This window comes from Neodiprion fabricii, chromosome 1 (genome assembly GCF_021155785.1).
Source record: "Neodiprion fabricii isolate iyNeoFabr1 chromosome 1, iyNeoFabr1.1, whole genome shotgun sequence".
Taxonomy (NCBI): Eukaryota; Metazoa; Arthropoda; class Insecta; order Hymenoptera; family Diprionidae; genus Neodiprion; species Neodiprion fabricii.
This window is the reverse complement of record NC_060239.1, coordinates 26358808-26385092: the sequence shown is the minus strand read 5'-3', so window position 1 is coordinate 26385092 and position 26285 is coordinate 26358808. Positions and strand designations below refer to the sequence as shown.

Genomic DNA, 26285 nt, shown 5'->3' with positions numbered 1-26285 from the left:
TGACGAACGGTCGATGAGTTGATTCGACCCCCAGACCCTCGTTCGAGGAAGGTTCGAGTCTCGATTGATTCATTTTAGTTCACTCGTGGTTTCCGTGCGTAGCGAGCGTTGTCGCGACGACTCGCGTGAAACATTAGCGCCTAGTGGATATATTTTTACGCACTGATCGTTACTGACGTGCGTAGGATTGTGTTGTACAGTGATTAAGTATTTAAAAAAATTGATATATGTCAAAGACATTTAACACGTACCAAAGTATATACATACGTTCGTGTTCTTATTATTGTAAGCCCGGAGCTGGCAATTATTAGTAAATGCTAGATTGGCAAGTAGTGAAATAGAAGAAGTCGGAGTGGACTTTCGTCGTCAAGCGCTTGGGCTTTGACAGGTGCAAAAATGTTCGATAAAACCTCGGCGTTTCTTTTTGCATTTGCCGGATTGCTGGTTGTGGTACGTAACAAATATTTGGTTACTTAAAGTAACGTATGCACATACACACGCACACATATATATAATATATTTATTGTTTTATCACACCACACCCATAACGATGAAGAAAAGGCGCTAACGGTCGGATATTTTTCTTTGTGCGTGACGTCACATCACCTCATCGTCTTAAACGCTTATTGATGATCATTGACGAGGTTATTAAATCTAATTGCCTGCTCTGCATTGTCCATTAAAGACTTCAGACCGTTGAATTAGCTTCGGTACATCATAACCCTGTATATTGCGCTAACAAATCCTGCATCCGTATCAACTGTCTTATGACATTGTATGATTATAATATGGCGTCAATTTCCAATTAATATGACATGCTTCGCATACAAGAAATTCGTGATAGATAAATACGCCGTTGATACGATTCCCGATAACTCTATCTGAGTGTACATTATAAATGCGTACCTACGATGGTCTAAAAATGACTCGTCGAATCCGTAGATTATTTGATTAGTCACTTTTCACAAGTTCAACGTCAGTGAGATCGTATCAAATTTCGCCAATGAGCCGAAGCAGCAACTTTGTAATTAGGAATATGCCCTGGCAATTTATCAAAGCTTTGGCGACTACATTATATATTACTTGTTTTCTCGACTTCGCACGATTATAGGTATATGCATAAGTTGATTGTGCATACATTATCGTAACAAAAAAACATGACAGAGAGTAAATAGAGTCCCCCTATAGAGTAACTAGTAAGCCGTTCGGAAGATTTTCATTCCAAGGTAATCTCAGGAATGCTCGTAAGGTTTCAGTTGACTTTAAGAACTGGTTTTCGAATGCGAACAGACGTGTATATATATAACTATTGCGACCTTGATTTTTTTTTTTTTTTTTTATATTTCAAGCGAAAATGCATGGATTTTGACCTTTGCTTGGCTTCTAATGTACTCTGGATGTGGAAAGTTTTATTTCCACAGTTATATCATAATATTTAATTAACGTATCAAACTTGGTTTTTCTCGATAGTCGTTATCATATTCTGACACAACAACGTGTCGTAACTTTCGTTCTAATATCATTCTAATAGGATAGTGAAATTGTATCACTATATGAGATGTTGACTCCTTACCAAAGCATTTATGTACCGAAATAATATTCGATGCGTATAATCAACTATTTTGCAGAAACATGATACTTTGAACATATCCCTATTGCAAATTCGAAAAATCTTTCAATTGTCGTCTGAATCAAAAGGCTTGAACACATGTATGTATATTCTTTTTTTAAAAGGTATCTAGCACTGATGATGGACACTGCATATGGTATGATGAGTGTTATAAGGGCCCAAGAGGTATGCTGAATTGCCTATATACAGGAGAAGCGAAACCATTGAATAAGACTGGACAGGAGCTTCTATCCACATGGTGTTCGCACCTTATAAACAATACAGAAAATGGTACAACGACCTGCTGTAGTCCGCAGCAATTGACGACCCTGAATACCCAAGTAAATCAGGGCGCTATCTTGTTGCAAAGATGTCCGAGCTGTCTCAATAATTGGGTTAAACACATATGTGAATTTACATGCAGCCCGTTTCAGAGTAAATTTATTGATGTCACGAGCACCAATGTAACAGCCGATAGTAAGTTAAATTACGACTGAGTAATACCATTATCAAATGAAGACTGATCGGTCGATCATAATGATTTCTCTGTGTTGGGCTTTTGATGTTGAATGTAGAGCAATTGACAAACTTTTCATCACATGCGATAAATGTTGGGTTTTTTTTTTTTTTTATTACATACAAATTTCTCGAATTTTAAGATGATGAACCATATATCTAGCATGAAACAACCTTTCTTTTAATCTTTAGTTTCTGGGGTAAAGTTCATGTAGGCTCGTGTAATTTGAGAATTCGGTTCAATTATTAATATACTCATTATGTGTCATTTATAGATAAAACCTACGTTAATGAAATAGATGTCTACATAAGTGATCGTTACATAAATAGTGCTTTCAATTCGTGCAAGGGAGTATCGTATCCCAGCACAGGTGAACTAGTATTTGACATCATGTGTCTTCCGTGGGGAGCGAGCAAATGTACGCCCAAGAGGTGGTTTGACTTTATGGGAGATGCTGGTGACGACGGTTATGCACCATTCCAAATCATGTACATTAATACCGACGTACCACAGCATGGATTTGATCCACTAAATATCTCTACCACACCCTGTAGTAAACCATTAAAGGTATGAAGTTTATTGTTTACTTTGTAAAATTTTATAGGTGGTTTAAGGCTGGCACACATAGATGTATCTTATACTCAAGATTATTTTAAACCATGTGCAGAGGTAATTTGAATGTAAAAAAAGTCAAAAAACTGATATTTTTTTGCAAATGTTTAATTTCTTTCTATTATATTGCGGAGATATATTGCGGAGATATTGCAGTACTTTTCGCTATTTGGAGCTGCGTACGTATACATGTTTCAAATTTCTAGGCAAACTCCTACATTAACCCCCTTTACATTGATGAAGATACGTTTTAATGCGTCTGTGAATTACAGAATTCGAAATTGCAGACTGTATAATATTTCCCTCCTTTTTAACAGCCTATTTCTGGAAAATAGGCCAAGGAGATTACTCACAATTTACGGCTAGCTTCATCAGATATGAGTAGCTTGAATCACAAGATTTTTTCAATATTTGGCATAAGAAGTAGGGAAATTTGTACTTCATAGTTTCGTCGTGATCTTGATTGTTATATTCAGATATTATCAAGACGATTATAAATCCATAAAGTGCATTTGAAAAAAAAAAATAATGTCTCATTGCAAAAGATTACAGTTTAGAATGTTAATATAACAAAACTGAGTGGATGATATTAAAGATTTGAGAATAGCAAGAAAATGTAATTTAATATTTTTAATGACAAAATTTATGCAAATGCTTAATTTTTCTTTCCTTTGCCATAATGTAAACGTCTGATACTTGCAGGAGTGTAAATGTTTATTATATATTTGTTACATTATCGTTATAAAATAATACCTCATAAATTTCTTAAATATGTGGATGTAGCCACGTGAACTTAATGCCACCCTCATTGATTCAAAGAATTATCTTTACAAGATTCTTTGATATTCACAAATTGCAGATTATTAAAGTACTACTGTTTCAACGTTTGTATTAATTGCGACCTAATTACTCAAACGTACACTTACGCATTGCAATACATTTTTCCATTCATAAATAAATATGTATTTTTTAAACAAATGAATGGTATAGTGCACAATTTCTTACACAATTTTGAAACTCTATCATAGGGTGAGAAATATGCATGTGGTTGCGTTGATTGTGAACAAAGCTGCCCTGCTCCACCACTACCGCCGCTACCTCAACCTTTTTCATTGCTACACTATGATGGCTATGCAGTTATTATGATGATCACATTCATCCTTGGAACGATCGTGTTTGCCTCTATTGTTGCATGTTTTGGCAACAGAATCCAGATCGGTGAGTGAAAATTATGAATTCTTAAAGAAAGTGCTCATACCAAACTGTAAATACACAAAACATAATTCATTATGATATAATTTAGTTTATAGAATTTGACGGTAGGTAAATAGAGCAACATTTTATTACTCTGTTTGCAGTTGACTATTATCCACTTAACTTTTTTGCATCAGAAATGTTTGATTCTCAAAATAAATTGATAAAAAAGTTTCATTCTTATCTGAAAAAACTTTTATTAAGTATTAATACTTTCTGACTCAGCACCATTACACGTTAAGTACGATTCTTATTAATTCCATAAACTTACAGTAAGCTGAAATAATAAGTTTTTCTACCGAAATAATATTAATTTATCCCTTGGTTAAATTAATGTACAAATATGTTTCATAAATACAAAGGCAACTTTGAAAGCTCTATTGCAAAGAAACTTGTGTTGTGACTGCTATGTTATGACATATGACATGTCCTACAATCGGCCTTGGATCAGCTATATATTTAGCTAATCTGTAATTGACTACTTTGACGACTATATCCATTGAGATTGCCAACATTAGGTTCTGTCGCCTGCCTTGGCAAAATAAATTTTCTTCAGCGATTAATTACGTATTCTGAGTATTATTGCAGCCTGCTCAATTCTATGAACATTATATACTCTATAATTTCGGTAAATGTTCTTTTATTAATAATGCACCAACTGTTGCGAATATCTGCAAAATTTATGTGGTGTTTTTTATGATTACACGAAACAAAAATGGTACATGGTCAGTTCTGCTCGCACAATATAAACGTTCTGCATATGAAATAGGTTTATAAGATTCGATTTTTCATCTTCCATTTTTTCACATTCAGTAATTGACTACTGAATGGCAAACGTCAGCATGAAATTACAGTGGCCTAACAATAACTAAAACAATCGTGTGCGTACTTTTCTATGGTGATCAAAGTTACATTTTCACCCATAATAAAATCGTAGATTTTTTTCCTTTGGTTGTGGGCTCGCAACTTTCACTTATACATATATATTTCATGACCATGACCATTAGAAACGGCAAACATTATTGGAGTTCATACTTCCTTTTCATAATTAATTTCAGGCATATTGATAATCCAAATGTGACATTATTAGTATATGCCACCTATCCTCAAAACAAGAATAAAATTTACGCCATAATCTGACTAAGTTAGCTGACTTTTTTGTTTAAAGTTTGGTTGCTTGGGTGTTTTGGCCATTTGCGGCTATCTTTTTTGAAATTTTGAAACCAACTCAATATAGATTTCCATTTCAGACTTAACGGTATACTTTTCAACTAAAATGAATTTCCGTGAAGACACAAATGAACTTTCTCTTTGATTTTATAAAATGATCTGCTATTTCAAAACTCATATACCTAGACACGAATGTCTACAACTATTTGTCTGAAGTCAATTGAAATACTTTCTGTTGATTCTTGGCCTCTCACTGTAAAGAAAACCGTAAGGTTCAGCAGGAATGATAAATCTAGCAATCAAAGGTCAGCCACTGATCTTTATATGTATGCGTTACGCGTATAGTGGCACGAGGAGAAGAAGTCGGAAGACAGGTTGGTAGACGCCTAGCTGCTGGGCTACACCACACAGGAGATGGTGCTCGCATTGCTCTTGCAGCTGACCAAGAAGACAGCCCACTGCAATCTAAACGTTCCAGTACGTTTCCCAACAGTTCTGCTCAAGCTACACTGCTAACATGACTTCTATTTTGTTGCTTGTTGTCTCGTTGTTGCACCATTACCGCCATATCTTTGAATTCTTGAATTGTCTTGATTCATTTTCAAGATAGATTTCCTTCATATTATCACATTTAGCGACTGCATTAAAATTGTCATCCTAATAATTCATTCACCGTTGGCAACAGGACAATCAAATTCAGTGATAAATCGTCATGCAGTACATATTTCAGCAAGAACATCATCGTAGGGTATTACAAAAAAATGTTATAGAGGTATTCAAACGAAATGCATGAATAATTTAGAATCCGCGATAATTATTTTGACGATAATTGAACACACTCTGCATTGTACTATGAGTCAACTTGGAACCACACAACATTCATGCAAGTGTTGTTATTGAACTTAATCCTCTGAACAGCATGATTTCGACTTCATTAATCATATACAATATTTGACGAATTGTGTATATCGTGGCATCCATCTGTTACGTTATATATACCTCTGACACTTAGTTTTATTTCTTTTACAAATCCACTTACGGCAGTTTAATCAAGATGTTAAAAAAACTTCTCATTTGCAAAACTGAGCTGGGAATGTTGATTGCAACAGAGCAAAAAAGTTTCCTCAAACCTGTTATTCTGGATATATTAAGCGTGAGATGGCATCACATTGTGAAATATTTATGGTGTCCTTGGGTCTACGTTTTTACAAAATAAAATATCATTAAAATATGGTACCGGTAGATGTCTTGTTTTTACCTTGTAAGGTATTCACAAGGCGTACATTCAATGCTTCTTATGGTTCGTGTGTCGAAGATCTTCAAAACCTTTATTGTAACTAATGTATTTGTCTTGTCTACTTGGATATCGAATTATAAGAATAAAGGTTTCCAAAATGTTTCTAAGCAGTCATATTACGTGAAACGAAAAGTTTTGTTTCGTTGTTAATTATAAAGAAACCTCAATAATGTTGATTATACAGAAACTAGGGGACTTGGATTTTATTCAAACTCAGAATTTTGGTTGTCTCAGTAAAGCAATAGTTAGAATTGGCTGCAAATTGAATTAGGCTCATTAAGTAAATATGTAGTGTAAATTATTATTTGCATCTTCGTTATCAATGTAGTGGAATCTTAAGATTTTTTAAAAATAAATTAGTCACATAATACTAACTCTTTCACAATTAGCACACGCATCAGCTTGTGTTCAACAAAAGTATTCCAATGTATTATTCTTGTCGTTTACACAGAAAATCCAGCATATTGCTTTTTGTATTTAACATAACTAAGTTTTTGTCATTTAATATTAGTACGCAAGGCACCTTGGTCTTGAATTTATGTTGTGTAGAATTTGTATCGTCTGCTTTATTCCGTTACAGATCACCGCACCGCACTTACAGCTTCGCATAAAATTCGTTGTCTATATATATAGTGATATAGATCTAAGCTATCTATGCTTTTGCATTATAACCGTTGGTACTATACGCTAAAGAAACCTATTGAATTTTAACAGGTGTCGTTTCGACGGACGATTTAGCCAACATATTCAAAGATGGTCAGTCCAGTTTTATTGAACGGCTCGGTGCAGGAACTGATAAATTTCTACAAGATTTTTTTCGCTACTGGGGCACAGGTAATCCTATTTGTTGCACGGTACAATATTTGTAGTTTTTCAATGTAACAAAAAATTTAATTTGCACTTGTTTTTTTCAGTTTGCGCTTCTAATCCATGGACAGTTTTGTTGTTTGGATTTCTGTCCATTATTATATTAGGAATAGGTATTACTGATATTCAAATCACCAAAGATCCGGTTGAGTTATGGGCATCACCGTACTCTCAATCTCGTATTGAAAAAGACTATTTTGACAGTCACTTTGAACCATTCTATAGAACTGAACAAATCATCATCTCAGCTGTTGGACTACCCAATGTAAGTTGATGGAAAAGGAATTTCTTTGTTACTATTTGAAGTATAACCAAAATGACTCATAGTAAGCCAACTATTATGGAATATTTCACATTTTTATTTTACAAAGCAATCACTTATATTAAAGTTATTCATTTTATTGCAGATCATTCATAATACTTCGGAAGGCGTCATAACTTTTGGTCCTGTCTTTAATAGAACCTTTTTATTGATGGTACGGGAACTGCAAGAAGAAATAAAGAAAATAACGACAGTCAACAATTATACTTTAGCTGAAATCTGCTTTGCACCTCTCACTGCTTGGTACACTGGTGCTCCAAAAGTCGAAAATTGTGCTATCCAAAGTATTTGGGGTTACTGGCAAGACGATATAGAGACTTTCGACGATGTAACTGAAGTTGGTGGTTTTAATGAGACTTACTTGGACCACTTCAGAAAATGTACTCGGTAAGTTACCACTCTATTCCTTGACACAGAAACTATAAATTGAACGGTGACTCGTCAGTTTAAGTCGTTAGCCCTGACCATGAAATGCCTGTTCATCCCCATCCAGTGATGATGATAATGATAGTAAAAAATAATAATTTTTTTTGTTGTTATTATTACTCTTCATTGTAATATAAGTTCATTCTTCTTCATTTAACGTAACAAGATAAAACATGGATCAACTTTTGTAAGCCAAACTTGAATTTTTGAACAATGAATCGTAGGCTTATTTTCAACATAGCAGATAACTGTTGATAGAGTGTCATATAAACTATTAACTTCTCAAAGTTAGTTGTGACAGGTGAAAATATTATTCTGGTTTTATAAGACTGCGAGTAGTTTTGAATTCAAACTGACAAGGTATGCAGAAAAAAAAACATTACCTTTTTAAGCCTGAATGTTTTTTTTTTCCAGGAGTCCCTATAGTGCGTCCTGCTTTGCACAATACAAAGGTCCCATAGAGCCAGCAATTGCAGTTGGAGGCTTTTTAAACTCAAACAGGAGCTCCGAAAATAAAGCTTATGAAAAAGCTACAGCTATCATCATCACTATTCTTGTTAATAATCATCATAATAAAACACAAATTGAACCAGCTAAGGAATGGGAAGAAAGGTAAACAATAATATTTTTTCACTACAAATTTTTCGTAATCTTTCTTCAGCTTCGGTTTATAAATATTCTGTTCTTATCGATGAATTCTCCCAAGTTTCATTGCATTCATGAAAAATTGGACTGCTACTAAGAAACCAGAGTACATGGATGTTGCATTCACATCGGAGAGGTCTATTGAAGATGAACTTGATCGAGAGACCAAGTCAGATGTTCTTACAATTCTCGTATCTTACCTGATCATGTTTGGTTACATCGCAGTTGCTCTTGGTCAAATAAGAAGTTGCCGTACTCTGTTGGTAAGAGAAAATTGTTTCCTCTGATTACAAACAATGTTAGTTTAATTGAAGATCACAATGAATTTGGACATTTATTTGAAATGGACAGCAATTGATTCTGTAAAAACATCTAATTTATTGGCATAACGATATTAATGTAGTGATATATATTAAAGGAAATAATTTTGTTTTTCAAAGATGGATTCCAAAATTACTCTTGGCCTTGGAGGAGTTTTAATCGTCCTGGCCTCTGTGGTGTGTTCTATTGGGATATTTGGATTCATCGGAGTACCAGCGACTCTGATTATCATTGAAGTTATTCCATTTCTTGTACTCGCTGTTGGAGTGGACAACATATTTATCATGGTTCAAACACATCAACGAGAGGGTAGACGACCTGACGAATCTATTGCTGAACACATTGGTCGTACTCTTGGTCAAGTAGGGCCTAGCATGTTGTTAACAAGCGTATCTGAAAGCTGTTGTTTTTTCCTGGGTATGTCCATCAATTATACATTCTTACTAAAAATAGTGATTTACACCATTTACTCGCTGAATTTTCAAGCATATGTTTAATTCATTAAATTTTTTATGCAGATATTTTGTAAATTTTACTGTATCCTTATTAGGTGGATTATCTGACATGCCTGCTGTCCGAGCTTTCGCATTGTATGCTGGAATGGCATTGCTAATTGATTTCCTTCTGCAAATCACTTGTTTTGTTAGTTTATTGGCATTGGATACTATCAGGCAAACGGTAAATATATGTGCAAAGTTTTAAACCGACCATGCGAAGTGAATCTTTTTCATATTGATGAATCATATGACATATTTAATACGCTCTTTTTCCACAGAATAACCGATTAGACGTGCTCTGTTGCATTCGGACTAAAAAGGATGACAGAGAAGTTATAGATAGTCTTTTATACAGGTTATTTAAATTTGGTTACGTTCCTTTCCTGATGAAAAAATGGGTACGCGCAGCAGTTATGATTATTTTCTTCGGTTCGCTTTGTACGAGCATTGCAGTGGTTCCTCATATCGAAATTGGTCTCGATCAAGAGCTCTCAATGCCTGAAGACAGTTTTGTCCTTAAATACTTTAACGTGAGTAATAATATTTTGTTACAAAAATATTTTCAGTAGAAAATTGAACCTCAATACAAAAACAAAACATTTCATTGAGTAACTAATTGAACTGTTTTTTTTTTTTTTTCTAGTTCTTGAACAAATACTTATCGATTGGGCCACCAGTTTACTTTGTGGTAAAAGGTGAGCTCAATTACTCTGATTTCACAATGCAGAACCGGATATGTGGTGGCCATTTTTGCAACTCAGATTCTTTGATAACTCAAATATTTGTCGCATCCAAGCAAACAAACAGGTGAGACATTGTGATTTGTTGAACGATTATCAGGCCGATTTCTATTATTATGTTGAATGTCAAAAACTTTTTGTGAGGGTTGCCTTTTTTTTACAGGACGTATATAGGTAAACAGGCATCTTCATGGTTGGATGATTATGTCGACTGGTCAGGAATTGATGGGTGTTGCAAACAATTCAAAAACAACTCCTTTTGTCCAAACCATGGTAATAGACTTGATATTAACTAGATACAACCAAGTTTTGAAATTTGAGAATGTAGTACGCATAATTAAGTTGTATATGTGTGACGGTCTTGTGCATGAAATTTCATCGAAGATCACATTGCTAGTTTGTAGTAATCTCTTAGTTGTTCACACCAATTTATTATGTCTACAACACTCTTATCGATAACATAATTTTTTTTTTTGGAAAAGTTATGAATTAGCAAATTCAATTAGTTTGAATCAACTGTTGCTTTGAGATTATCGATCATTTGACTTTAGACTCAACGGTTCTTCTGTTCGTGTTTTCATGATAACCGATACTATCTGCATGGAATTTTAAACTGGATTTCAAACCGTATTATTATTCACAAGTCAGATTCCAAGAACAGATATTGAATTGAGGATTGATTAACATGTTATTGTAAAGGTCACAGTATTCTGTTTTAGATCACAGATACAGTTTGAACTCTTGGTTAAATTTAAAATTCTAATATACTTTTTGGCTTTGTCCAAGGAAGTATCAGAAGAACTATCAACATATGTTTGTCACGAGGCATTATTTTCATCAGCACCTGAAACTTTGTATTAGAAACCAGTCAATAGGACGTGAAAGAAAGTAAAGAAAATTTTATATATTTTTTCAGGCTTCTTGTGTAAATCCTGCAATATTAATTTTACCAACTATAAAAGGCCTGATAAAGAAAGCTTCGACACTTTCCTGCCCTACTTTCTGGACGATAATCCAGACCAGCAATGTGCAAAGGGGGGTCATGCAGCATATGCGCAAGGTGTCAAACTAAGCAATAATATGGAGCACACGGTTAAGGCGTCTTATTTCATGGCCTATCATTCCGTTTTGAAATCATCAGCTGATTACTACAAAGCACTAGAAGCTGCTAGAGAAATATCAGCCAACTTAACAGTAATGATTAATGCTAATATCACTCATGACGGAAACGACCCGGTAGAAGTCTTTCCATACAGTGTATTTTACGTCTTTTACGAACAGTATTTGACAATGTGGCCTGATACACTGAAAAGTTTAGGTATTTCGCTATTGGCAATATTTTTGGTAACTTTCCTCTTGATGGGGCTTGATATTTCTTCATCATTGGTGGTGGTTATTACCATTACTATGATACTTGTGAACATTGGCGGATTAATGTATTGGTGGCACATTACTCTTAATGCTGTATCTCTCGTCAACCTTGTTATGGTAAGTCAATTTCTTCAACTGATTTGACTTTGTCTTTAGTTCAATCTACCGTTTGTCAAAAACACCAAAAAACAAAAAAACGTAATACAATATCAGCATATTTTTTCTTCCCAAGCCTATTAAATCCGCAAAAATATTTTCTCAGTTTTTCGAAAGGTCCACAACATATTTTGGTATACTGCGATATTTTTCAACTGGAAATAATTTAATCTACAGAATAGATCAGTGTTTAAAATATACCTGCCATATCTCATATAACGGGAAGAAATGCAATTAAATAATTATGGAATAATATACCGCAATTTATTTAATTTTGATCCTACTACTCACAAATCATTTCTAGTTCAACAACGTGGAGTAATTATTCACTTTCTCATTTTTCAGGCTGTTGGAATAGCTGTGGAATTTTGTAGCCATCTCGTACATTCATTCTCTGTATCTGTAGAAGAAACAAGAATTGAACGCGCTGCTGATGCATTGACTCATATGGGTAGCTCCGTTTTTAGTGGCATTACACTCACGAAATTTGGTGGAATAGTTGTTCTCGCTTTTGCCAAAAGTCAAATCTTTCAGGTAATATGTGACATTAAGAATATCGCATTGCTAGATGCAGAGTAATGAAGGCGTTGGTTTTTACACTCACATTAAAAAATGATCCCAAACTTTCATTATATTCATGCTTAAATTAATGTATATTATATTTATTTCAGGTATTTTACTTCAGAATGTACCTGGGAATTGTCCTATTTGGTGCTGCACATGGATTAATCTTCTTACCAGTGCTGCTCAGTTATATAGGTATGAATAACTTCTGAACATCATTAGTTGATCGTTGCATTAATCAATAATTACAGCTGATAAATGGCTCTACCAACAGACCAACATAATGAATCTCTCATCACTTGATTTGATACAATTTTCTGCTTACGTATTTTTGACAAAGGTCTTATAACATCAACAAAGTTTTTGGAACACTAAGCTGAATTTGGTGTTCTAATTGCTGTAGATTTTGGTGGCTTATTGTTATTCATCTATGCCACGGCCACGTTACGTTATTATACTCTTGCACGTATTGGCCGCGCCGTGTTTATCAGCTGACTGTATTGTACTGCATGAGTTCTCAGGAATAAATTATGCATGGTTTGAGATATGGACGATTGTGTATTGAGAATATGTTTTGGGTGAACTTATATTTTTGGGCATATGGGCAAAATGGCTTGATTATTATATTACTTTTAAGCTGTTGAAGCAAAATTACACATTTTTATATTGTAGGTACGAAAACTTCTATAATAAATTGAAATACTTCGTGTATAAAATTTTCTACAATTATAAACGAAGATAAGTTCGTACTTAGCTAATGTGAAAAGAAGCAAATTAATAGAAAAATCGTATAATGCATTTAAATCTCTAAAGATTTGTGAAATGAGTCAATCATATCGATTGAAAATGTTTTAAATTAACTAATCTATAAATCATTCAACACCATTATCAAATTACTAATACAGGCACGTTTGACTGAAATTTACAGTAATACTTACAGCTTGCTATTAAATTCATCTTAAATGTTATTTGTCTTGTTGCTATTCGTTTACATAAGTGTATAATGAATTAATTTTTAACGTAATATCAATACGCGACAATTTGCTGACAGAAGACCATTGCCTATTAATTTTTTCTAACTACTATCCGTGATATTCATTGTTTTTGTTCTGAGATTCACTATTTTTGAGTACAGATTCAGCAAAAATTCGTTAGGCACCTCGAAGGGTCTGTCTCTTCTTGAAATTAGGAAGTAAAATGTCACGCTTGTTATTTTATTGCTTTGTATTGCATTGAGATATTGATAGTATCATATAATTCCGAGACACCTCGTTGGGGTATAATATCACAATGTTTGAAAACTTCCGTACAATGTTCACCTGACAGGTAATTGGGAAAACAAAAGTCACTTTAAATTACGTACCTAGACTCAAAGGTCAATTTGTTTTCTGATTTTCATGCTTCAATCAGTATCATATAAAAAATTTATTATAGAGAGGTTAGATAATACTAATAGCAATAATAATAACAATAACACTATTATTTAAACACCTTGATATAAAGCTTATAATTAATTTAAAAAATGCTTACTATCACATCTATTAAATAATGCCTAATACCCACACAGCATAGTTTCAAATACATATAATATATAGTATATGAAGCTTCGTATCCCTAAGTATATACTTTACGTGCGAATACATTACCGACATATGCTGACATATACAGCAAAACTTCCCAATAGCGGATACCTTCGGGACTAAAAATATTGTCCGTTACTGAGGAGTGTCCATTATTGAGAACGACATTGACATGTACATTGTGCTGCTGTAGATTTTTAGACTGTCCGTTGTAAAGAGAAATCCGTTATTGGGAGGTTTTCGATACGAGAAGTTTCTCTGTATGTTATGACATATCCATAAAATAAATAGACATTCAGTATATTGTCTTTAAGAAATATTCAGAAAAAATTACTTTCTAGGTTTCCCATTCGCAGTATGTACATTAATGTTGATTCATATCCATATACATACGAATCAACTTAACAACTCAAAGTATACGGATCTTAAGTAAAGTGCGTTGTGTGGATTTAGGCTTATTAGAAGAGTGTTTGTACAGTTTGCTTGGATTTCCTGGTTTGCTCCATGAATATATTGATAAATTAGGTTGTTGAGTATAGTAAGCATTTCAAGTATTTTTATCTAGTGGTCTAGAGAACAATCACCAAATCAAACATAAAATCAAACGTACGTGTTAGCTACTGAACTTTCGACAGGTTCCATTGCTGCAAGATAAGCAATTTGAATAGTCTTAAATGTCCAATTTAAATTCATTTCCGATAAATAATATTTTAATTTGTAATTGAACTTCAAAGTATATTCTAAAGTTTTTGTTTTATACTGCTGAACGTGATGGGTAAACGAGCCAGGCTTTTTATTTAATTTTTAATACCTATAGCTTGAAGTTGATGTGGACCGTACTAGCTAAGTTAGGATAATTAGATATGTCTAGAATTTAGTACATTTGGATTGGCATCATGGCTGCTGGTGGTTCTAGGCTCACCCATGAATCGAGAGAAGTTGGCCAATCACAAGAGAACAATGCAAGGAAACTTGGACGCTGTGCAAGAAACATCTTTGAATCATCGAGTAAGCAAACCCATTTCTCCCCGCACACCTATCACAACTTCATCTACTTTTCGAATGCTCAATTGGGAATAATAGGTATGCAGCCCGTACAGATTCTGTAATTCTTTCCTTGTGTTAAAAGATGGGCAAAATTATAATTTTCTAGGAGCTATGTCGTATCTCTATTATAAATTTTTATTTTACTATCGGCAACGTGATCTACCCACTTAAGCTACACATTTTTTTTTTTATCTTCTCACCACCACATAATTTATCTGAAATATTTGGGTCTCATCATTCAGTCCTATGATGGAAAGTAATTATACAACTTCTTTTCAATTCGTAAGGCTTCAAATATGTGTTACATAGTGTGTCTATAAGCTATCATTGTGTTACTTAAAAATGTGATTAATTTTCTGTTGTGTTGCAAATTCAGGCTTGAAATGCGTGGTGAATAATCAAAGTATAAGGTATTAATAGACTGTCCAGAGTAGTTAAATGATATTGTGTAAATTTGTAAAAAGTATTCGCATTGCACATTTCTAGTGAAAGTGTGAAAAATGGTCCATTAGAGAAACGATGTGAATTCTATGCGAACGGTATTCAATAGCTCGTCTTTCAATTTTAGCAAGGGTTGAGTAAAATTCTTTCAGCAATCCATTAACAGAGATCTTTACTAAATTTGGATAAAAACTTACCACACAGTCGATGTTATCACTAAAAACTCATGAATCTCAAAATCCATTCTACAATTTGTACTGTATAATACTACATATGCTAGAAAAAACCAAAGTCTTCTGTTATAACAACTTAGGCATGCGGAATGTCTTAAACGCTCTTTGAAGAAAATTTGCAAAACATTCCTTGTGCATGATTTACTTCGTATATATATTATTTTCTAACTCACCTAGTATTACAGATTACAATTGTAATACGGATCTTCAAATTTCTTACTTCTTAGCAATGAAATCGATATTCGTTCATTTTTTACCAAATTCTGATGTTTTTTTAATAACAAATTTGGGGGCTAGTTTTCAATTTCATGTACCTGCCTTAAAATCGACTGTGTCAAATGATATCCAGTATGGAACCTTACACACCATCGGCCTTTGATTTTCCAATTATCTTATTACCTAAGTTTTTGCTTCGTCAATATTTCGTCTGAGCTAATATTGTATCATATGTTTTCAAATATTAGCTTAGGTTCTCTTGTGATTTGTTAACTTTAGTTATACTGATCATTGGGTGGTAACAGTCAATTTGAATACAGTATCACTTTCGTTGTCATAATATTTTAGTTTTATAACATTCATTTCTTTTACTGTACTATTTATTGTTAGGTCAATTGTATGATAGCTAATTCGTTTTGAATTAATTTGCACATCCGTACTAGTTTCACTTAATTCTTCTTCCAATTATAATTCGTGCTTTATATACGTTTGATACTGAGTGTACAAAAATAAGTATCATCAACTTGTTTTCCGTTCGAAATCTATTTATATTCAGTCAAATCTATTTCAAGTAGTTCTTCGCTTATCTCATCAAATTTAAAAAACATTGGAACAAGTACATGTTACTTATTCGATCATTCTATTTCAATCGCTCGTAACTAAATGTATTGAACAGGGTGAAATAAATCTTTCATTACTTACAAATGATTTGCAGTGAAACTTCCCAATAGCGGACACCTTCGGGACTATAATACTGTCCTTCATTGACGAGTGTGTGCTATTCAGAACAATATTAACGTGTAAATTGTGCTGCTGGATATTTTTAGACTGTCCGTTGTAAAGAGGTTTTCATTATTGGAAGGTGTTCGTTAAGAGAAGTTTCACTGTATTAGCATCAGTGTTAATAATTGATCATCCCAACATCGTAATTGCAGCAATTTGCAAATGGAATGGCCAAAGTGGCAACTACATCGCATGTTGATTATATCTACATATGTGTCTACTGTCTAATAATTATTTTAGTATTATAGTATAAATACTATTTGAGTTACCTACATCCTTCATCTATTGATTACTAGTCACAAGTGCGTCTGACACAGCCAATTTTACCTTGAGGCCGTATAATCGGCTGTCCCTCACTGGAGAGTTTGATGGCCAGTATTCGATAAAGACCTTGCATACACATTGCATGATCAATCAGTATGTTCAAATAAACATTTGTTTGTCATTTGTTTTCACGCTTTAGCAACAATACGTATGCTTATGTTATGTATTCGGTTCATCCATACATATATAACTGACAATGAGACATAGATTTTTTTCTATTTCTGCAATCTTTTATCTTGCTATGCAGACTAGGTGCTATTCCGAGTTATTTGAATTATAAACATTTCAGTAGCTTGTACCCAAGTCTAGATATGTTTTGCTTATTCCTGTAACGAATTAAATTACTGATACTCTAAATTGGTAAACATATGAGCTTGTTTTATTTTTTAGTAAGAATTTCTTAAATCATTTTCTTTTTTTGGAAAGCTTTAGTCATTTTCTATCTTGAGAGATATAGTTGGTAATAACTTTGAACATAACTTGTACGCCAGTAATTACTGGAGATATCCTCATAAATATTCGTAAGGAAAATAATTTGTGTTTCGGCTCATTAAGTATAGTTTGAATTTCAGTGTTATATCATTTATTTAATCTGCCTAAAGTTTCAGCTCAGAAGCGACTGAAAACAAGATTGTGAAAACAAATGGTCAAAATAATTGTGCTGCATACTAACAAGTTACAAAATATTATTTCTTAGAAGTGTTGTATGAAGCATCAGGAGGACATGCAATCAAAGTTCAATTCACTATCATTCAATATAGTATATATGCATACTAAATCTTCAGCATTAAAATTAACATATAATCATTGCACGTATGACGAATGTTACTAAACTGTGCAGCTGGTGAACATTGTACAGGCATTGAATATAACTAATATTCAATAAGATTAACCACAGCGACTTGAATTCGAGTAACATGGTATTGTATCTGCCGATGTCAGTGAGTTATTTAAGGCAAGAGTTCATTTATATAATCAAAGTATAAGCTAATTGAAAATATTTCAGTACAGAGAATTGCGTTATATGCCATCGGCTTTATTAATTTTACTCTCTGAATTTCTCCATTAATAATTTATTCGATGAATGTGAATTATCATGTCGGGCATATTTGTGTTCCTATTTCAGTTTTGAATCGAATTTATATATTGTTCTGTGCTTAGTTGAAAATTTCATCGATGAATGAAAACTCTTTTAACCAGGCATTTAACATACGAACACGTACATTTTTCTCTGCCATTGCCTATACAACAGAAGCCATGGATTTAATTTGAAATCCATTTCAGGCGTGATGTCGCGCCGGGGCCAAAGGGGAATATATCAACGTGGAAGAGCGTATCACCGAGACTTCCGAAATCAATCGATTAACAACCCCACAACGCCCCTTCTCGGGAATATCAACCCCGATCACCCAGCCTCTTCCTACTCCAGTGTGAGTGCCGCACATGCCACACAACCGCAAATAAATTTTTAAGACGACAAACGTATGGATAAACTATCACTTTATGAATTAACTTGATTCTCAGTTACAAATGTTCAGCCCTGTAATTTCTAAAGCTAGTGCAAATTTAATACTTACCAGCACTAAGTCAATATTATCTTTTTTCGCGCTGATGCAGAGTCTATAAATAACCACACATTTTTATTATTATATACGGGGCTTTCTCCGTCAGAACGTACGGCAATAAAAATTTTAATTTTTGATTCCTTAAACATTTTTATGAGTGATTACACCTAATGAGAGGAGCTTTCATGATTTTTTTCGATATAAGTTCTTGAATATGAATTTTTGAAATTTTTTTTTCCGAAAATTCACAACTTCTTGAGAAATTGACCAGAGATATTTTTTTGTTGAAAATTTTTGTTTCTTAACTATACTTTGAGAAATCAAAATACAAAAAAACATGATTATTATTAATTGCGGTATGATTTTTACATTTAAAGCTCAAACCTTACGATGTCGAGAGGTTGGATATTACTGTTTTTTTGGACATATGCTCATAAAAAACATTTTTTTTTTTCACAAATTATGCTGTCGAATTTATCGTGGAGTCACATCTCATTCTATATATATATAGTTTCTGTATCTGTAAATCAGACAGGAAGATTTCGTTAAATATTGACTGCCTCTGGATCTTGATCCCTTAATTTTACTATTTCAGGACTAGGGATTATTTTTTACAAAATTTTCGTGACTTGAATGCTAACACTATTAAATAATTTGCCCATATTGCGATGTTGTTTCCTACTAAGAAGGCATACAATTCGTGGAAAAGTCAGATTTCTTTGTACTTAAATCTAAACTGATGTGAATGTTTGCTATCGTACCTAAAGCTAATTTTTATTGCCGTAATTGTGACGAAGAAAGCCCCATATAATACATCATGCAGAGTCTGAAGCCATTACTAAGCTTACCCTACATAAAAAATCCGAAAGAGACTGTCGTATCCAACAGAGATCCGACAGTCTGTATCGGATTTTTTATGTAGAGTACCCAAGTGAGATACAATTGAACAAGAAGTTACAATTCCATGCCACCAGCAATCCGATCAACTAGTCGTATGAAATTTTTTTACCACATGAGTCTTGTGATCTTTATTCTGATTTACAAAATTCAAATATCCTAATAAATTTCCGAAATTTCACATTATGAGCTCTCGACGGTTCATAAATAGAGTTCGTATTGGATAATATTTGGCGCAGTGTACTAAAATTTACGAGTTATAAAGTCATTGGTGTAATGAGGCACAAAATTTGTTTATGTCGAAAAAGAACCAATGATATTTAATATGTTTACTCGGCTTAGTGAACCTGCTGAATCACGTGAGTTATAGGTACATTGAATTGTAACAAATATCTCTATGACAATTAGAATCCCAAATACTAATATAAACTATTAAAGGAGAAATGTTTTTACAAAGGTAATACTTTTTATACTAACAACATGACAGTAAGTTGAATATTTAATAAGCTGAAGGATGAAAGTAGCATGAGTAATGTTCCGAAATTCTGAACGAAAGTGATAGGAAATGTGGAATAGAAAATTCTTCGTCCATAACACGAAGTTCTAGCATTTATAATTGTTCTACAGGTTTTAAAAGCCTGACTTGAATGGTTATTTCAAACGTAGCCGAATTCTGGCAGAAAGTAGTTCATTTTTATGCATTCGTGTCGATGAGCGTTTCCTAGGTTCAACCTGAAATTATTTTTCACAATCGTTTGAGTCTTCTACATATCAAACAACACCAGAAAAGCGATACACATTTCTGAGGACAATAGGTTTAGTAAATGTTGGAAATCATTGTTGGGTGCTAGCATAATGAGGTGATTAATCATAGATAGTTGAATTGGGAAAAAATAGAATCAAAAGTGCATTGTTTCTCACATTGTCATGTTCTATGAGGGAACGATTGAAAACTGAACTATTGGGTGTAAAATATCTGGGTGTAAGTTTAATAGTGAATTTTTTCATATGCTTACATCAGTGTTCGTCAATGTATGCTCTAAACTGAATGTTTTTCGGCAATTCTTATCTGTTGCACCATTTGTGGTAATTTTTCGAATTGCATAACTTAATATGTGGTGTTCAGAACGATTGTATGAAACGATAATAGTAAATTTGAACTTAAAATAATTACGAGTCATCAGTATGATTAGTTTTATTGAATAATATTTAACGTCACAACTGTAACACATTGATTTATTAAATTATCAGAAGTACCTTCGTATTTCTAAGGTTTCGCCTAGAAATAAATGTTTGAAAAGAAACTATAAAATTCTAATACTTAAGAGCGTGACATTTTTTAAAAAACTGTTATTTATTAGTCATGTTTATTACTTTATTTTTCGTATTACCCTACTTTGTATCCCGCAAATAGGTATTATAACTTTGTTCATTTATGGCTGTACATTTTTATTCACATGTGGAATAAAAATTTTACTACTATTGTATTATAAGTATAGTGTTTACAAACTGTCGATTGGAATAAACAATATTTCTTCGAATAATTGAATTCTCTTTGAATAATCATCTACATAGTTTCGAAAAAACCGGTAATCCTTGCTGTAGAAGCCGATAACATTATGTCAAATCTACACAAAGTTACACAGCATATTTTTGACTAATTCTAATACATTTCGCAACATAGAAATTGACGAATCTAATTGAACAATTAGTCAGGGTATATCATTCACCGTAGCTGAAGTTCATAGTAAACTGCACACTCTGTTTTCGGAATGGGAACTTCATGAATGGATCTGGGTTCCAAAGCGTGATCTAACAGTACTTTATCATCAGTGTGGTGCTGACATCAGATATAAACGATCTGCGGAAGTCGTTACAGGATCGGGTTCTTTCGGTAAGGTTGAAAATAAGACCAAATATGCTATAAGTGAGCTTATACGAGTAATGAAAATTGAATTCATGTATTTAAAAGTCAGAATATGAAAGTAATTATATAATAAAATAGAATATCTTAGCTAATTGTTTACAATAATGATGTTGTATTAATAATGTAAATAATAATTACGTTTCTTAGAGTTATTACGTTCATTTATCTTACGCTTCTGTATAATGTAAACGCTTCTGGTTCTTCGCGCGTAAAATGGTAATAACTGTCGTCACATATGTCTTTTCTGTTCACCTTATTAGATTCGAGATCTTATCTCATTTGACCGTAGAATAAATAATTAACATAACTCGTGCAGGGGTCCAAATAGATAAACGGCAGGGGAATTTTCGTCGGGATTACCCAGGAACTGCGCGTACAATTCTTGGTATCGTGCCAGTGTTAAACCGCCACGTCTTCTGTCGTCATCCTGCAAAGAAATAGTGCATCTCTTAAACTGAAGAAACCTATTTGCAAAGATCAATTTGACGCGCTGAACATCTCCTTGGAAAAAGTACGCGCGTAGGAAATTTTTAAAATACCGAGGATAAGTCTTCGCGTTATTTTATCCAATTGGATTTTTATCCGGAAGAAGCTGAGATTTCGAAATCGAAAAGAATTGTTAGATATTACTTTTTATGTTATTTAGTTAAAACTTAAAAAATATTTGACCGTTGCAGAGCAGTGACTTCCTTGTGAATTAAAAAAACTGTCTTCGAAATATCTGCGTATAATTCGGATTTTGCATTCTTTGGATAAAATAAACTCTCCGTATGAGGTGCAGATCACTTTATAATTATTTCACGACGTTACAGTATGTGACTTATACGTTGCTCTATGTCTGAAACCCTTCGAGAAAATTCACCCGTGACTGTAATGAAGGAGTTGCATATAAATGTAAGACCAATTGTTTCCGTGACGATGTTGTTTCGAATAAAAATATTATCTATAAACAAGGAGTGTTTGATTATATGCGTAACTGACGTGGTAAATGATCCGGTGACTATTGCAATTCTCACAAATGATAGATCGTGATATTTGTTCTGCTTCGGGCACTTGGCAAAGCTTCAATCTATTGTTCGAATTCTCAGCCAAGACGTAATGGTACCAGAAACCTAGAATACCCCACATCTCATTTCATATTTTTTCATTTTCGAACAAACTTACTCAAAATTTCGCGTAGCGTTGGTTTGATTTACGTGTAACGTTAATCGTTCGTCAGTGTTAATTAATACTGTCGTAGCTCCGAGGCAGTTGCCCAGTAAACCAACACGAATTGAGCATGACAAAAACGGAATTAAAACAAATCAAACGGAGTTGAAAAGAATCGGCACACAGGTCTCTTGATTCTATTCAATTTGTTTTAATTCGTGGCAATTTCGTTTTTGACTAACACAATTCATTTCAATTCGTTTTGGTTTACTGGGTGAATAATGAGATATTTTCAAGTTCAAATTTGGGTTTGCATTGCGGTTATTACTACACGACTTATTGAGAATAAACTTGCTCTGAGATTACTTATTCAAATCAATTATATTTTCGATAAAATATGAATAAAAAATTCCATACGTTAAGTAGACTTTGATAAGCATCGTCAAGAGCGTCGATGTTGTCAACTGGAATTCTCATAACACAATTATAACGAAATTCGTCGGCAGCGATAACTCCGTCGTCTGAAAGAAGCAGAAGAACGTTCATTCTCATTTTTAGACTTGTACGTGTACAGAATCGATGTAATAAGTGAAAAATAAAATACATCAAGAAGGCGTGACGCGCAGTTCTCGGGTGTCGAATCTATTGCTAGTAGTTTCCTACGAAGCCTACTATCTCACTTATTTTTAGTTACTGCAGTTTATAATATATTCGTGAGTCAGCTCGTACTGTGAACGAACCGGTAAAAATGTTTTCACTCCCAAACCTCAGATATAATAAATTATTCAATACATCGGGAGGTGAAACCCTCATTTTTGCATACTGCCCTACTCTTACCGTTTAAATCGACCAGCTTGAAATGACTGTCTATGAACATTTTCATCGCTTGAGGGAAATCACGATAAGGTCTTCCCATGCAGCTTCTTTGGACCGCGACTTTGAATTCTTCTGTCGTTACTACTCCATCCTGATGAAATTAAAAATTAAAACAGTAACACATTCTCACTGCATTTATATTGACTACTGTCTGCTTTCAGGATAAATGGCTTTCTAAATTTGACCTGATGGATCAGGATTCACTAGGCTCGTGTGTAAACGGCATTGTGCCAAGAAAACATCGATGGAAAAAATAAATAACTTCGAAACATATTCGATTTTGCAATTATGTCATATTGTTTTGAATTATATACTTATGTCTGTGTATAAATTCACCGGTAGATAAATACGCAATTTAAAACACCTTACTTGTATTTGTACAGGTATAAATAATCCAACAAAATTACCATTTTTGTCCATCAAACAAAATTCATGACTATTGACAAATATAGTAAGAACATCCATATGCTAAGAACATTCATATAAATTCACACTTGGGCTACGTGTACATATGAGGGAATATCACTGGTAAATTATTAAATTGGATAATTTATAGAAATCATAAGAAATATGGATTCTGAACGAAACTGCATAGTTTTAACCGGAGTCATCGTAACGACCATAGTCGTGAAAATTTTGCTATCTCCCCTCTGAATTAGAAATCTGTTACCACTCGTACGTATACAAAATTTTTCTTATCAACCGGATTTCATGCTGGTGGAAAGGGCTCTAGTTTCACCAGACAAACGACAATTGAATATTTTCACACGTAATCGATTAATATTAAGTTAGATTTACGTGAATTGACAGAGTTAAAGTGATAAATATTTGTGAAATACATACAAGAATTACCGAATTTGTTTTGGAAAATAGATTTCTGAATTTCTAAATTTCTGAATAGCTCGAGACAGTGGTTCGTTAATTTTCAAAGTTATTACTACAGTTTGAGAGCAATCGAGTAATCATGATTTTACAGATTGGAATAAAATTTCTTGCAAATTTATATTGTTCTCCGTATCATAAGAATTACGAACAGGTATAGTTATCAAAAACTTACCACAGGTGACACATGGATATAAAAATTTTATGTTACCATTATACGTATATGATAGTTACAACTTACGTTACCAATTACAGAACGACAGAAAGACAGCAACGTGCTTAAAATTCATGTCGATGACTTACAAATTCTACCTTATTGAAATCCGCAAGTTCAGCGATTTCTTCCCACAGCGAAAGCATGACGTGAAGATTTTCTTGATAGTGATTATAGTTGAAATCACCTTTACCCTCGACAAGGGTCATTTTTAGAGCCATACACTCGAAATCATGCTGATCCAGCACCCCGTTGTTATCTATGTCTGATTGCGGAATAAATCTTGTTAAATACGACGTGTTAATACTCTTCCTCAATTCCGTAGTACGGAAATGTACGGCTACGATTATTGTTTCTCGTGTAATGTAAAAATTGTACTAACCGTAAAGGAACTTTACTATGAAGCTGACTCGATTATCCCAACTGTATGCCATATTTTATTCGATAATGAAACGCTGTAATTTTTCTCAAAGAATGCGACTAGTTATTCAACAAACAAATATATATTATAAATTCAATGCCGTTACTATTTGTACAAATCCGTGAATTTTCGAATCCAAAATATCTTTCGGGAATTAAGGTATAAATCTGCGAGCAACGTTCGTCACACCGAATTCATGAATACTGAACACAATCTGAGACCGCAGCTGGATGGTCTAAGTTTAGATATGCTTGAATATCGGTAGCGGTACTTGAAATTGGCGACGAGGGATATTGTGAGGAAAAGTTAGACGTAGCCTCTGCACAGGTGGTGGATGATGGGTGGAATCGTAGCCGTTTTGTCTGGTTGTAAATTACCGATTACGTTCAACTTGTAGTTACGCGGTTGAGATCGGCTGTAAAGGCTTTTCACGCCGCGCCGATTGTCTGATCAATATTTCTTCTAACATTTATATCAAATGCGAACGAGACGTCTTAACAAGACCCAAAGACGCACGTATATGTCTGTCCGCACCGCGGTTCCGGGTTAATTTATAGATACCTACATTCGTACGAATTACCGTCACATTTGAACGGTACAGGCAATTGCATATGCGGAAAATTATAGGGGTTTCATGCAGTGCGTGACATAACGCGTGTAAGTGTAGGTATGTGTGGAAACATGTACGACATGCGCGTAACAGTTTTGTGATAACGCCGCAACGATAGTACGGTTTTATAGATGGTTGCTAAAGCGAAGAACGAGTTGATTGATCGATTCGATAATTTAGTTCACTAATTCGTGTCCGCGTACCAATTGACTAATTGCCTGCTACCGGTCATCGCGAAGGCGTTGCACTGCTACACACCAAACTGTCTGTGGCCGGCTTTAAATAAACTTATTCTACATTCTATGTATATACTCTCGGCTTAATAAGCCGGTCGCCCATGCAAGATGTATACAGCTATTGTTAGGCGTATCTAACAATAAGTATATGAGCATATTACCACAACTATACCCGTGTAAGCCAAAACAAGTTGACCGGTTCAATGATGTTTAAATATGTTTGATTGAAACAGATTGCAATAAGAGTCGAATTCAATGTACAGGCAGGCAATAATAAGATGGGAAAGAGGCTTCAATCGGTCACTATATTATGTGGCTGCCGATCGAACTATTATTTATTCAGTCGCTCACAATCAGATGCGATATTAAAATAATTGCAATAATGCTAAACTGTTTGATATTTGCAAATCTGTAAGTTTCGTACAATACGGTCGTTCCGACGATCCTGAAGATAGGCCGAATGTTGAGCGAGCTTTACTTAATTCACGTGGCGTTGATTCGATTGAAATATTGCGC

General features: G+C 33.9%; 2 protein-coding genes across 7 annotated transcripts; one reads left to right on the top strand and one right to left on the bottom strand.

Moving 5' to 3' along the window:
- The first annotated feature begins 83 nt into the window (after positions 1-83).
- On the top strand, positions 84-18698 carry LOC124183096 (NPC intracellular cholesterol transporter 1). 5 transcript variants are annotated; one of them, XM_046571133.1, is made up of 20 exons: positions 84-450; positions 1735-2086; positions 2401-2693; positions 3767-3956; positions 5508-5639; positions 7174-7293; positions 7374-7591; positions 7734-8035; positions 8489-8686; positions 8781-8982; positions 9160-9457; positions 9591-9718; positions 9816-10067; positions 10181-10344; positions 10441-10550; positions 11194-11765; positions 12150-12338; positions 12476-12563; positions 14865-15031; positions 18277-18413. In XM_046571133.1, exons 1-19 carry the CDS (start codon positions 397-399, stop codon positions 15026-15028), a joined length of 4026 nt encoding a protein of 1341 aa, XP_046427089.1. In that variant the 5' UTR covers positions 84-396; the 3' UTR covers positions 15029-15031; positions 18277-18413. The 5 variants fall into 5 exon arrangements, with proteins under 5 accessions (XP_046427089.1, XP_046427118.1, XP_046427100.1 ...); XM_046571144.1 differs by having other exon boundaries at positions 85-450; positions 14865-14956; positions 18277-18419; XM_046571162.1 differs by lacking the exon at positions 14865-15031 and having other exon boundaries at positions 11194-11471; positions 18277-18698.
- A 1216-nt stretch (positions 18699-19914) lies between these two features.
- LOC124183136 (sarcoplasmic calcium-binding protein 1) lies at positions 19915-25564 on the bottom strand. 2 transcript variants are annotated; one of them, XM_046571242.1, is made up of 6 exons: positions 25043-25564; positions 24885-24957; positions 24592-24767; positions 23368-23497; positions 22948-23051; positions 19915-21808 (listed from the first exon to the last, which is right to left on the bottom strand). In XM_046571242.1, exons 2-6 carry the CDS (start codon positions 24934-24936, stop codon positions 21680-21682), a joined length of 591 nt encoding a protein of 196 aa, XP_046427198.1. In that variant the 5' UTR covers positions 24937-24957; positions 25043-25564; the 3' UTR covers positions 19915-21679. The 2 variants fall into 2 exon arrangements, with proteins under 2 accessions (XP_046427198.1, XP_046427207.1); XM_046571251.1 differs by having other exon boundaries at positions 24601-24767; positions 24885-25564.
- Positions 25565-26285: the final 721 nt, after the last annotated feature.

Coding starts and splice junctions, on each gene's coding strand:
- LOC124183096 (XM_046571126.1), top strand. CDS start 397: ATGTTCGATAAAACCTCGGCGTTTCTTTTTGCATTTGCCGGATTGCTG. Junction 7,592..7,733: donor CAGCTGTTGGACTACCCAAT/GTAAGTTGATGG, acceptor ATTTTATTGCAG/ATCATTCATAATACTTCGGA. Junction 9,719..9,815: donor TGGATACTATCAGGCAAACG/GTAAATATATGT, acceptor CTTTTTCCACAG/AATAACCGATTAGACGTGCT.
- LOC124183136 (XM_046571242.1), bottom strand. CDS start 24,936: ATGGCATACAGTTGGGATAATCGAGTCAGCTTCATAGTAAAGTTCCTT. Junction 24,768..24,884: donor CATAGTAAAGTTCCTTTACG/GTTAGTACAATT, acceptor TTCCGCAATCAG/ACATAGATAACAACGGGGTG. Junction 23,498..24,591: donor ATTTCAATAAGGTAGAATTT/GTAAGTCATCGA, acceptor TAATTTCATCAG/GATGGAGTAGTAACGACAGA.